This window comes from Medicago truncatula, chromosome 3 (genome assembly GCF_003473485.1).
Source record: "Medicago truncatula cultivar Jemalong A17 chromosome 3, MtrunA17r5.0-ANR, whole genome shotgun sequence".
Classification (NCBI taxonomy): domain Eukaryota; kingdom Viridiplantae; phylum Streptophyta; class Magnoliopsida; order Fabales; family Fabaceae; genus Medicago; species Medicago truncatula.
This window is the reverse complement of record NC_053044.1, coordinates 39,012,224-39,025,200: the sequence shown is the minus strand read 5'-3', so window position 1 is coordinate 39,025,200 and position 12,977 is coordinate 39,012,224. Positions and strand designations below refer to the sequence as shown.

General features: G+C 30.2%; 1 protein-coding gene across 1 annotated transcript; it reads right to left on the bottom strand.

Moving 5' to 3' along the window:
- Positions 1 to 6,148: 6,148 nt before the first annotated feature.
- Positions 6,149 to 12,334, bottom strand: LOC25489586 (L-ascorbate oxidase). The gene is made up of 5 exons (XM_039831498.1): positions 12,054 to 12,334; positions 11,476 to 11,568; positions 11,095 to 11,307; positions 8,513 to 8,707; positions 6,149 to 7,286 (listed from the first exon to the last, which is right to left on the bottom strand). The coding sequence occupies exons 1-5, from the start codon at positions 12,312 to 12,314 to the stop codon at positions 6,324 to 6,326; spliced, it is 1,725 nt and encodes a 574-aa protein (XP_039687432.1). The 5' UTR covers positions 12,315 to 12,334; the 3' UTR covers positions 6,149 to 6,323.
- Between the last annotated feature and the right edge of the window lie 643 nt (positions 12,335 to 12,977).

Sequence of the window (12,977 nt, the reverse complement as noted above, 5' to 3'; positions counted from 1 at the left end):
TTTGAAACTGCTTTGAATTTTTTAATTTTGGGAACTAAAACTAAAACATATAAAATGATAACTATTGTGAGAAGAAGACTTGTATATTTCAAAAACTGAAAACAAAAACTATTTTAAACAGGGATTAATTTGTGTCAAAAACAACATAGGGATTAATTTGTTTGTGTCAAAATATCAAAGAGACTAATTTGGGTACTATTTTTTTTGTCAAGAACTGAAATGTGCCTCAACAAAGAAAATTGTCAGAGAAAATTGAATATTTACTCTTTTATATGGATTATTGATCGGTGAAAGTTGAGGTTCAACTTGGACTAGTTAAAGTCTGACCTTTGATATATTAATAATTAATATATACGGTTGAGATTGATTGTTTAGTACCATGGTACCACTATAAGATATCAACTACCAGATTATTTCTCAATTTTATTGAAGGAGCATAACCTCAACTTGGGTCTTAGATCGTTTCAAATGCTAAGTTGTTAGGTAGAGGTTGAGGGATACCATGATTTCTTGAAAAAATGTTGGAGAGGTTTGAAGATTTAACTCAAAGGAAAAATATATGATAGATAATTATTGGAAAATATAAGCTTTAGAAAGATAAGTTCATATGAGAATAGATAGTAGGTTTGAGGGTGAGATAAAGAGTGCAAACGTGAGATACGAAAAGTTGAAGGAAATTTTTAAAAAAATTAAAATAAAAAGTGTTTATATTTATAGAAACTAAAAACATATTTAACCCTTAAATCAAAATTAAACACAAATTAATTGTTTGACAATTATCAAAAGTTTGGTCAAAACCAGAAAAATCCACCTATTAAAACTTTTCAGTAAAACAAATTGGTGCCTTTTCCATATTCGTACAGTTTGGTGGAACAAAATTTTCAGTGATAATGGTAAATTACTCACATTTAAGCACAAATTGAACTTTTTCAGATTTGAAATAGACACAAAAGCCACCCATTAAAATCGAATTAATTATAACATGGCTAAAATATGATTTTGCTCCCTACACATATGTCTCGTTTTGATTTTAGTCATTGTAAATTTTTGCTGTTGTTTTTGATCCTGCAAAATATTTTACGGTCTCTGCAAAATATTTTACTTTTGAAAATAGTCCCAGGGACCTTTTTAAAAATCAAAAGATTTTGCAGGCTTATAAATGAGTTCAGTCATCATGTGCCACGTGTGCAAATCATCACAAAAGTGGGGTTAGAGACCAAAATCAAAACGAGACATATTTGCAAGGATCAAAAACAAAAACAAAATTACAAGGTCTAAAACCAAAACAAGACATATTTGCAGAGACCAAAACCATATTTTAGTCTTATAACATTATAGACAAAACTTGTTGTTTTCCAAAAAAAAAAAAAAAAAATGTTGTTTGAGCAAGCATAATTTAGATTGTGGGTTACACGTCAGGATTCAAGAACAACCCAATCACTGAAGCATATTCATAGGACGTTTCGTTGCGGAAAACAGAAGACGAAGTTGGATCGAAGAGATTTGGGTTGCAAATCTTTTCGATAGATCAATCTAGACACTCAAAGTTTTGTCGAACTGATGAATATAGGGCCCATTTGTTTTTTTTTTTTAAATAATCTATTTTCTTAACTAAAAAAATCACTTTTTTAACTTTTGTTGTGTTTGTTTTAGATTTTTAAAAAATCCATTTTGCTAAAAAAATTATTTTTAGCCTCAAAATGAAAATCTATTTTAAGTAACTTTTCAAAATCTATTTTTTTCCTAAATGCAAGGAACTCAAGTGAGTAGCGGACGATAGTTGTTTGAATTTTATTTTTGTAGTCATTTACGATGGAGGTGTGAGGTTTTGACTCAACTTTTGATTTGTGGCGTTTTAACTTGGTTTTGGTGTTTGAGGGTTTGTTTTCTCATTGGTGTTTAAGATGCATGGTATATGCATTTTTTTTTTAATGTTCCGCATATATACGACGATCTTCGGCTTTGTAGTTTCTGTGTTACATGTTCCTGTTCATCTTATGCAGGTACTGAATTATTAATAAATTTTTTCGTTAAAAAAAATTTGGTTAAGAATGACGTAGATTTAAAATTACAGAGATAGATGGTGAGACAGAAGTTTGAGATGATGCTTTTTTTAATGACAAATCGAATATATGCATATATAAGATTGACGTTCTTGCTCATACTTGCTCTCTTTGTAATGTTAAAAGTTCTTGATCAATCACTTAGGAAAAAATATATATGGTTTGTGTCTATGAAATTGATTATCTTATTGAAATTTCAACATTTTTTTGAAAGGAAAACACTTTCTACTTCTAGTTGGTATGGATAATACAAAATATATGCTAGGGGTATTAGCAGTGCAGTTTGGTTCGGTTTTGAGCATAAAAGTCATCCAAATTGCGAGATAAAAAAGCATGCGGTTTGGTTGATTTTTAAAAATTCATCCAAACCAATGCGGATTGGATTGATTTGGTTTGTGCGGTTTATCGCGAGATAAAAAATATTTCATTAACTCTAATATTGCCAACTTATTACAAAATAAACATAAGACATTTTATTTTGATGTTTATATGATAAAATATTTGGTAAAACTTATATCAAAATAGGTAAAATTAAGAAAAAAGATAAGCATGAAACAAATTATTGGGAAGTAAAGGAAACACATTCATAAACGGAAATGAATTGAAAGAGATGGAAAGGAATTAGAATCGAACATGATGGTGCAACAATGGAAAAATCGAATAAAAAACGATTATTCTTGAGCTATGCAATTGGGCTAGTACATGTTTAAGTAATATTCATTATTCTTGCGGTTTGGTTTGGTTCGGTTGCTGAGATGCAAACTGCAAATCGAACTGAACCGTGCGGTTCAGTGCAAAAGTCACCTGAATTCATCCGAACCAAGTGCAATTTTTTGCGGTTTCGGTTTAAATTGGTTTGATTTGTGGTTTTTCTATTGAGTTGGTTTAGTTTTGGACACCCTTAATATATGCAAGGTCGGGGTTTGGGTTTAAACCCCGACCACCAATAGAAAAAACGATGTTATTTTGTTTTAAAAAACAATTGCATAAAAGAAAATATATGATAAAACTGTTGTCATCTCAGCCATGGTTTGTGCAAGACTCGTTCAGTTATTCTTTTTAAGGAAAGAACTCGTTTAATTAGCATGGTAAGAATTTTAAACTATCCATATAGATCATGTAGTCTAATGTTTAGAAAGTAAATAAATAAGACATTTGAAGTTTGTATTTGATCTTACATATGCAGTGCAATGTCTTTAACAATTGCGTTATAAAAAAGTAACTACAATTTTTTTTATTATCAACGTTGTTAAGCCATGATAAAGAAATAACATCATCAATCTTGTCAAAAAATAAAAAGGAAATACCATCAGCCATATAAAAAGTACAATCAACCGTGTGAACGAAAATAATAAAACTAGCCAGCAAAGCATATGAACAGAAATATCAATGTTATTTCTTCTTTTCTTTTTAACGAAAGAAATGTCAATGCTTTTTATTTTTGAAGAAATGTCAATGCTTATAAACCATATAAATTTTATAAAATGATATATGGCATGTGAACAGAAATATAAAATAGTAGAACGTGTAGAACGGAAATGTTTGTTGGATATATTTTATAATATTTTAAGTCTTTTTTTAATATAAATAAATTAAATTATTTTGATTTATGTCAAAATAATTTAATTACCGGTCAATAAATATTTGAAAGACTTTTACCAAAAAGAGATATTTGAAAGACTTCCCCCCTTTTTTGAAAGAATAAATATATATTCTTAGGTACCGTTTGGCCCGGCTTTTTTTCAGCTTCTCTATATTTTTAAGGAGAAGTTAGACCAAACACAATATCAATAAAGTACCTTAAAAAAAGTACTTTTTTTATAATGCATAAAATTGAATGGAATAAGCTTTAACCAAAAGTTGTTGAATGCTACTTCAAAAAACTACTTCTCCGTAATTTATTTCACAAGCACCTCTCTTCAACTCACGCAGACAACCTTTTCTTTTATTTTTTAATATTATATTTCAATTTATTTTTTTCTTCCATTTAATTTTTTTAAACCAGTCCATATAATTTTTTTTAAAGGAGGATCAATTTAATTTTAATATCTATTTTTGAAGGAATTTTTTTTACCACTTATATATTTAATTTTAATATCGTTTAATTATCACAATCTCACAAATATTTTTATTCATGCTGTCATTGATTGACACCAAATATTTTTATTCCCTTTCTTCAACCTCACAAATACACACACACATTAGCGTTTAAAGTAATATTTTATGTCCGTATGTCTGTTTTTTTGTTACGCTAATGTGTATAATTTTTTTGGTGTTGCGTAATGCGTATAATTATTATTTTATAAAATTTTGATTTTAATTAAAAGTACAAGTATAGATGTCTAAAAAAATTATACTTATATATATTTTACAAATTTATATTGTAACAAACTATGCATATCTTTTTCTTATTAAAAAAACTAAACATATCTTTCTCAATGACACCAACAATGTAACAAATATTATATCATATAATATAAATTCTTATCTTTTTAAATGACACTAAAAATATGATATTCTTGTAACAAAATTTGTTATACAATATAATTGAAAAAGAAAAATTAAACTATTCTCTAGCTTAGCTAGGTTGATATAGACAATGCATAAATATATGCAAGGTCCCGGGTTCGAACCCGGGATACTACTACCAAACAACTTTTAACTTAAAAATAACTTTAGAATTAAAAAAAATAAAGAAACCAAACAGCTTTAACTTTTTTTTAAAGGGCTTTATTTTAACTTTGTTTTAAAGTAGCTTTTAGACCGAAAAAAAGCATGTTCAAATGGTACCTTATTCTTATATCTATAAATAGTTTTTTTTTATTGTTTTATTACTGATAAATTATAGACTGGTGTACTATTTGGTTAGAAATCGGTCGTCCGTTGACAAACGAGAGCTTTTGTCATGCGATGCAATTTATAGATTTGATATTTCAAGAAATGTAAGTAAAGAATGTCTTCACTCAATTTAGTTAACATGCATGTAGTCAATTTAAAAACATCATAACCATGTGCTTTTTTTGGAAATCAGAATCCAATATCCATTGTTTAGACCATTTTTTTATTTTTGAAATTTTTATGTTCTAAAAAATAACACAAAATATTTGTATTATATATATATACATATATTAGTAATATATTAACATGGTCATAGTGAAGATCAGCCACCCATTGTGGTGTCGTGTGAAGTCCAACAGCCTCAATTCAACTTTGTCAAAACTGTCTTACATGTTCCTGTTCAACTTGATTCCAACGATTTCCGCAACCTAACGGGCAGAAGCAAGAGGATTAAAGGAAGCGATAAATTGGTTTGGTAGTTTGGATTTGTCTAACGCGTCTATTGAACTTGATTACAAGCAAGTGGTTCACGACATCGCTAGGAGACTCAACACTAATTTCATGTTAAACACTATTCTCGAGATTTGCAAAGTTTCATTGAGAATTTACTAAAATTTTAAAATAAGTTTCATTAAGCGACAAACAAATGATGTTGCTCATTGTTAGCTAGAATGTCATTATCTTATGTTAGTTTCTAAATTCATGACCATATATATCATATTGTATTGAAACTGTTATTATTAATGGAATGAGTTGATTTTGTTTCTATAAAAAAAAAAATCTCATTTTCTAGTTACATTCCACTCACTTTGAATCCTTTAGTTTCTTTTATTTTACTTTCACTCCTTTATTTATTTTTTATTAATCCAAACAAAACATTAATGTTAATCACACAGCAAACAATGTTATTGTTTCATTTAAGTTTTAGTCACCAAGCAATTTAGATGGGCGGAAAAGGATAATGCATGGTATGCTGTCTTTGAAAATTGCTTTTTAAGCTTTCAAAATTGCTTCTAGGCACCCCATATTTATTCATTTACCCTCAACAAAAGTTAAATCTAATATTGAATTTCTACATTTTTCTTTCGTTCACTCTAAATAATGTCTTTTCCTTATATGCATGATTTTGTTACTTCTAAATATAATTTTGAATAATTCATCTGGTAATTTGAATCAAAAATAAATCAACATTCTCATAACTTAATATGAAGATTGAAGTTACACACATTTTCGACAAAAATAAATGCCCCTACATATTATTCATGAAGACGAATGGCCTAATAATACAATAGAAACAATACATAGCATAACATAACATTGATACAGCAAAACCACCCATAATCTGATGATAACTTAGAAAGAGGAGAAAGAAAGAAAGAAAAACACTCTTAGGAAATTAGGGTTTGACATGAGTAACTAGTCTTAGTGTAGGGTATCGTTTAGGAACATCTTGGCTGTAGCACCACAAGTAAGAGCTTCTGTAGGTACTTTCCTAATTTTATGAACACCTTCAGCAAAAATAACACCCATTCCCATATGCAAATGTGGTTCAATGTGACAATGAAATGCCCAAACACCAGGGTTATCTGCCTTAAACCTTAATGCAGTCCAACCATACGGAAATATAACTGCAGTGTTCCTCAAAGGCGCACGTGTTAAATTCAAACTTTTCTGATGAACACCTGGTTCAAATTTCCCTTCACCATATCCCAAAACCCAAAAATCATGTCCATGTAAATGCCATGGATGAACTTCACTAGTATTCTCTTTCAACATGTTTGCATTTTGTAGTATCACATCAACAACCTCATTCAACTGAAACGTGTAAACACCGTTACCGGTTATTGTACTTGGATTAACCGGAGTTTTAAATATATCGAAATCCAATGGGAATCTCTCTGGTGGTGGATTTCTATCAAATGTATTGTTTAGTTTATATTTGATTGCTCCTAAGTACGGTGTTGTTGGCAATGTTAATGAAACATTGTTAATAGCCCATTTAATGAAATTACCTATTTTGCTTTGTGTGTTGAGGAGGTAAATCAAGCGGTCTGCGGTTTTTGGTGGCTGTGGTGTTCCCATTCTGGAAATGATTTGTTTTGTGAATTCTTTGCTGCGCTCGATATCGTCCCATAAGGGAGTGATTGGTGGTGGTAATATAGGGAAAGTTGAAGCAGGATTTGTATTATAGTTAAGGATTGTTAGGGCTTGTGGTGTGTCTGATTTTCTGCTTATAATGCCGACTGAGAGCCAGTAGTTTTGGCTTGGGTCTTGGTCTGTATGTAAGAGTACTGAGTAGGTTTCACCTGAGTAGATGTCTATGCTATCAACCGTGAATGGGTGCACGTAGTTTCCATCTGCTTCCACCACAACAAGTGTGTGATTCTACATGGCACATAAAAATTATGGAGCACTGTTAATTGATGAATGAACGATAATAATGAACATAATAGAGTGGATATCTGCTTCAAAAAGACTTATCAGGAATGCTAGCAACACCCATTTTAAGACATTTTCTAACACACTCATTTTTATTTGTTAAAATTCACATGGATCCCACCAAATCATGTGGGTCCTATAGAATGTATGTTGTTAGCATTTCTCAAGACTTATTCACAAGATTACTAGAGGAGGAACCCAAAAAACTATCTCGAACATTCACTCATTTATCATATAAAATCAATGTAAATCTATAACTTTATGTGGGGTTTAATTCTAAAATATGAAATTCACCTTGATTTAACACAAATGAAAAAATATAAAAGAAAAATAATTTATACAAATCATTTAATATTATTTCTGTTTTAATTTTTTATCATTCCTTCAAGCCAACCCTTGCTTCTTGCTTCCAAATCCTCCTTCCATTCTGTTGCAGCCTTAAAGAGTGTGCAGATTCTTTCTAAATTTTGGGGGATGAGGTAGAAGAAGTAGAAGAGGTGATGGAGGACACTGTCAGCCATGACAAGAGGCTTGAGATGGAAGACTATCCAAGTCTATCTGAGAGCACTAATTAAGACAAAGAGTAAGAAGAAGAAGCAGGTGAACAAAGTGATGCCTTCTAGCTTTAACTCGGCCGGAATGAGGACCCGTGCCCAAAAGGGTACCAACAAAGACGTCTTGGCAGATTCAAAATAATTGGTGCAATTGCAATAGAATATCTGGGAATGTTAATACTTTTGTTCAAATTTTCATAGAGAGTGCAATCTTTTAGCTATTGTTGGGCCAAACATGGTCATAATTTGACTAGTTTTATGTACAATGGTTGTTTTTGACACCTGTTTCATTAGGCCATTTCCTTTCTTGGAATAGCTCTGGTTTCTCTTTTCATAAGTTTTACTCTATGTATCTCTATTGTATTGGTTCAGGCCTCTCTGTCTTTTATATTTTATTGCTTTGATAAAAAAAAAAGGTTATATTCATGCAAGTTGTTCGTAGAACCAAACCTCCCCCATTACAAAATAGTCTTAAACGGCTAGTTGAGCTGGCCAACCATTTTTATCTACAACCGAGGGATTGTTGTCTATTTTTGTCAAAGATATTTTCCCAACTTCTTTGATCTATTATTAGTCACGTTTTCCTTGCGTTACGAATGGAATAATATAAAAACTTACTGAAATGGCCAAGTTGAGAGAAGCTAAGGACGTTGTACTAGCAATCCTTATTCTATAGGTCTTTTTTGGCGCTACTTGGAGAATCTTGGGTGCGCATTCTTCACCACCTTTGAAATTGCATTGAGGCAGGGTAGTGTTCACGAAATTAGCTGCTAGGGAACAATTGAACTGTCCTCTTCCATTGATAAGCAAGCTCTAAAAATGTCATCATAATGTATGGTGTGTTAGTAAAAAAAAATGTCATTCATATGGCATGCAATTACTAATAAGAAAAAGATAATGTTGCTTATGGTGCGGTGCTATGCATTTACGAAAATAATAATAATAATAATAATAATAAAATACTATTCCATATTTGTTTAGGTACCATCCATGATTAAATTACCCTTATTGCATTACTCTTATTTAAAATACTTACTGTTTTGTTTTTCTGTAGAAATTTAAAATACATACTGTAATACGATGCTTCCCTTATTTTATTTATTTTTGAAAAATATGTTTTCCTTTATTAGAAGTTAAAGGATAAAAAAGGAAGATAAATCCAGCAGCACCAGTTCAGATTAATAATATAAAAATATAAAATATTATCAATAAAAATATACATTATTATAATAATATAAAATTCAAATTTAAATTTCTTCTTTGAAATATGTGTTGTTGAAAAAGAAAATATTACAACTTACAAGTGGCCAGCGGTGGTGAGAACTCACTTTAAGACTCTATTTGAAAGTTTAGTGGGGAAGGAAATAGAGATTTTTAGAGGATATGACTATAGAGAAAAATATATAGAAATCTTATAAAAATTTGAGACTATTTTTTTTTGTAGATAATGTTAATTGTATACTTTTTTTTTGGTACAATGTTAATTGCATACTTATGAGTTATGATTAATATATTTAATCTTATGAGTATTATAACAGTAAGCAATAGCCTCGAAGTCTTTTTTAAAAAAAAAAAAAAAAACAATAGCCTCAAAGCCAGAAACACTATTAGAAAACTGAAAAATTGCTAATATGAGAGTGGCTTGAATAATCCGGATGAGACTGTTATTGAAAACCATGCATATGGACCAAAATAACTTATTAACAATGAATATGGAGTGGGTGCAAGTGGTGTGTAGACTGTAGCCATGATTGTATGGGTTGGAAGAAGTTGAATTGGAAAGGTATATAGGTTGGGTGATGGTAGAGCTTAAATGGTGTTTGGGTATCCATAAATGTATTGGTTGGAGGAAGGTAAATATGAAGGGTATGGGTTTGAGGATGATGGAGCTGAAAATTGGTGTTAAAGGTTGAATAATATGGGTGAAAGGTGGAGTATGCACATGGAGGAGATTAAGTTGAATAAGGTGTGTGTGGGTTGGGGAATGGAGCTATAATACTGGTGGTTGCATTGTGAGCATCGAGTAATATGGATATGTGGAAGGAAAATCAGTCATAGGAGGGTTTTGTGATTAGGATGAAGCACCAATTGATACCATCTAAAATATTTCACTAAGGAAACTAGGGTTCTAAGATCTAAAAGAGAAAATGACAAAACTAATTAAAAAAATTAAAATAACTTTTTCATTCATTTTTATTCCCTGTCTATTGAGACCATATACTCAATATATAGTATTTTAAATAGGTCATAGCTATCCATGTGACATAATCTTGAACCCCCTAAAAAAGTACCAAAAACATTATTTTATAGGGAGAAGTAATAGAATCATAGAAATTATTCTTTAAAAAAGTAAAAATTTTAATTTCCAATAAAATAAATGCATAAACTTTTATAAAATTTTACCACTTTAAATGCTTAAAGAGTGCTCCTGTTAACATTTCCCATATGTTAATTAGTTATAAAAAGTTTAGGATAATAAATAATACATGCATGATCAATAAAAACATAAGGTTATGTTTGAGAGTTAGAGGAGAACTTTGTAGGGATGAGATTAGAGAAAGAAAAAAAATAAGAGAAATTTTTCAAAATTTTGAGTGTTTTTGTATAAAATGATAAATTAATACTTACGATTAATTTTTTTTTTAAAGTAATATAACAAGATAGATTGGATTTAATAATTTACACAAACCCCCCAAACTCCTCCAATACAAATTTTTTAGTTCCTCCAAATTAGGAGGATTTTGAATTATGAAAAACTAAACCCCTCAAAACCCTCCCCTCCCCTCCCCAAGCTCTACATTCTTTCTAATTCTTGCTTCCTTTTTTTACAAGTCCTCCCCTCAAAAACCCCCAAACAGAGATTGGATTTGCTATTTGGCTATAAGGTATTCTAAAGACATGCAATAATCTTTGATTTTTTTTAGTTTTAATTAGGATCGATTTAAATTTAAACATCATAATAACCAATGTTAAAAGTAGTTATGATAGAGTAAAACACAAATGTCAAACATTTTTAATGATTTAACAGTTGTGATTGATTGATAATGTAAACTTTTTTACATTAACAATGTATATGAATTAAATTTTTATTCTATTATTATATTGATAAATATATAGCTATGATATGATAACATAAATAAAGAAAATGTAAATTGAATGAACATGATATTTTTGTATAAAAGAAAAAGTTGAAAATATACCTGTGGTTCACCAATCCATCTCATTGGGGCAGAAGAGAGGCCAACCTCTTGTTCATGTGAACTTGTGTGCCACAGATCACTAAGGAGCAGATTGAACTCACCATCATAATGAAATGGCTCTCTTTGGTTCTTTGGTAAATCCACTATTAGAGAACCATACAACCCTGCTGCTCTTTGCATACCATAGTGTCCATGATAGAAATATGTACCAGGCTGCACCATATATGATTAAACACCCATCCCTAGTTATTATATTATTATAAAATAAAAGATACTTAAAAACAAAACAACAAAAGAAAAACCATTGCTGGCCTGGGAGATATATGCCACTTGATCTTAAATATGTGATTAAACTAATCAAATATTTAATTAATTAATTACCCTGTCAACAATGAATCTGTAATGAAAAGTTTCTCCTGGATTTATAGCACACTGAGAGATTGCTGCAGTTCCATCAGCCCAAGGAGTTCCAATCTACAAAACATTATTATTTTAATTAATAAACAACAACAAAAATTGAATCTTCCCAAAACAACAACAAAATATGTATAAGGTGCGTTTTTAATTTTATTTTAAAACTCGATGAATTGACAAAAAAATTACTTTTACTTTATTAGAAATTGGTCATAGATTGGATAAAACAGACAGCATTACAAAATATATATATTAAAGCAAGATAAAACAAGATATACATTCAAGTATTGTATTAAAAGTTATAATATTTTATCAAATGCATAGAAATATTAAATTAGATGCATTACAAAATTATTTGTCTTGTCCATCAACAATCAAATGCAGTGACGAGCACAAAAAAAAAAAAAAAAATCATGTACAGTTTAATACCGTCCGTTACTATTATGAGCAATACTTAATATTTTGCGAATAAAAGGCATCATTATTGTTAATTATACTTAGCTTGTGATGATTAAAACCTCTAGAATAAGAGAAAGAAAATTTACCTGTCTGATTCCATGCCAGTGAATAACAGTTCCCTCTGTATGAAGCTTGTTGGTGAGTGCAATGTCAAGGGTGTCACCAACTTCAGCTTTAATAGTTGGGCCTGGAAATTGGCCATTGATTCCCATCACAACATGCTCTAAGCAATCTGGCGTTTTATATATGTATTCCACATCAAACTTGTAGTGTCTCACTTTTGCTAATGATAACTCAAATAACCCTAACCATATGCACCAAACAAAAACTACTTTTAACAAACTCATTGTATTGTTGCTAAGCTAGCTTTTGCTCAGAGACTTGGTCTTTAGGACTATTTGTATCTACAAATGAAATTAAAGATTGTATGAATTTATAAGCACTGAGTTGAGATGTTTCTTGATTATAGTAGCATTACCTAGGCTACACATACCCCGTGGTCGTTATTTTAATCTATCAATATAGCTCGTGCTATAATTGTTATTTTTCATATATATGCCACCTAATAATTGTATCTTAATTATTATGAATATCCTCCTTAGAACAAAACAATATGTATTATTTTCCTACTTGAATTTGAATACACAATAGTAATTAAGGTAACATAATAGGATTTATATATTGACCAAAGATTCCTTAATTTGTATCGATTTTGAGACGGTACTAGTGCAAAAAGAGGGGGTTGGGTTTCCTGCACCAAGTAAATCGACGTGGTCACAATAATCATCCTATCAAGATCAAACATTTTAGGTTTAAGATCAGTATTATTTAAATTATACAGTCAAAAGAAAAAAAAATTGTATTATTTTTTGCAAAGGTATACAATGTACAGGTTATTTTTTGTACCCTCTAGAATGCAACATTGTGCATTTGTGACTAATAGCAGTAACAAGAACATTTGGAATCAATAAGTGTAGTGAAGTGAACCCTAGGCGTGTAAACTCGTTATT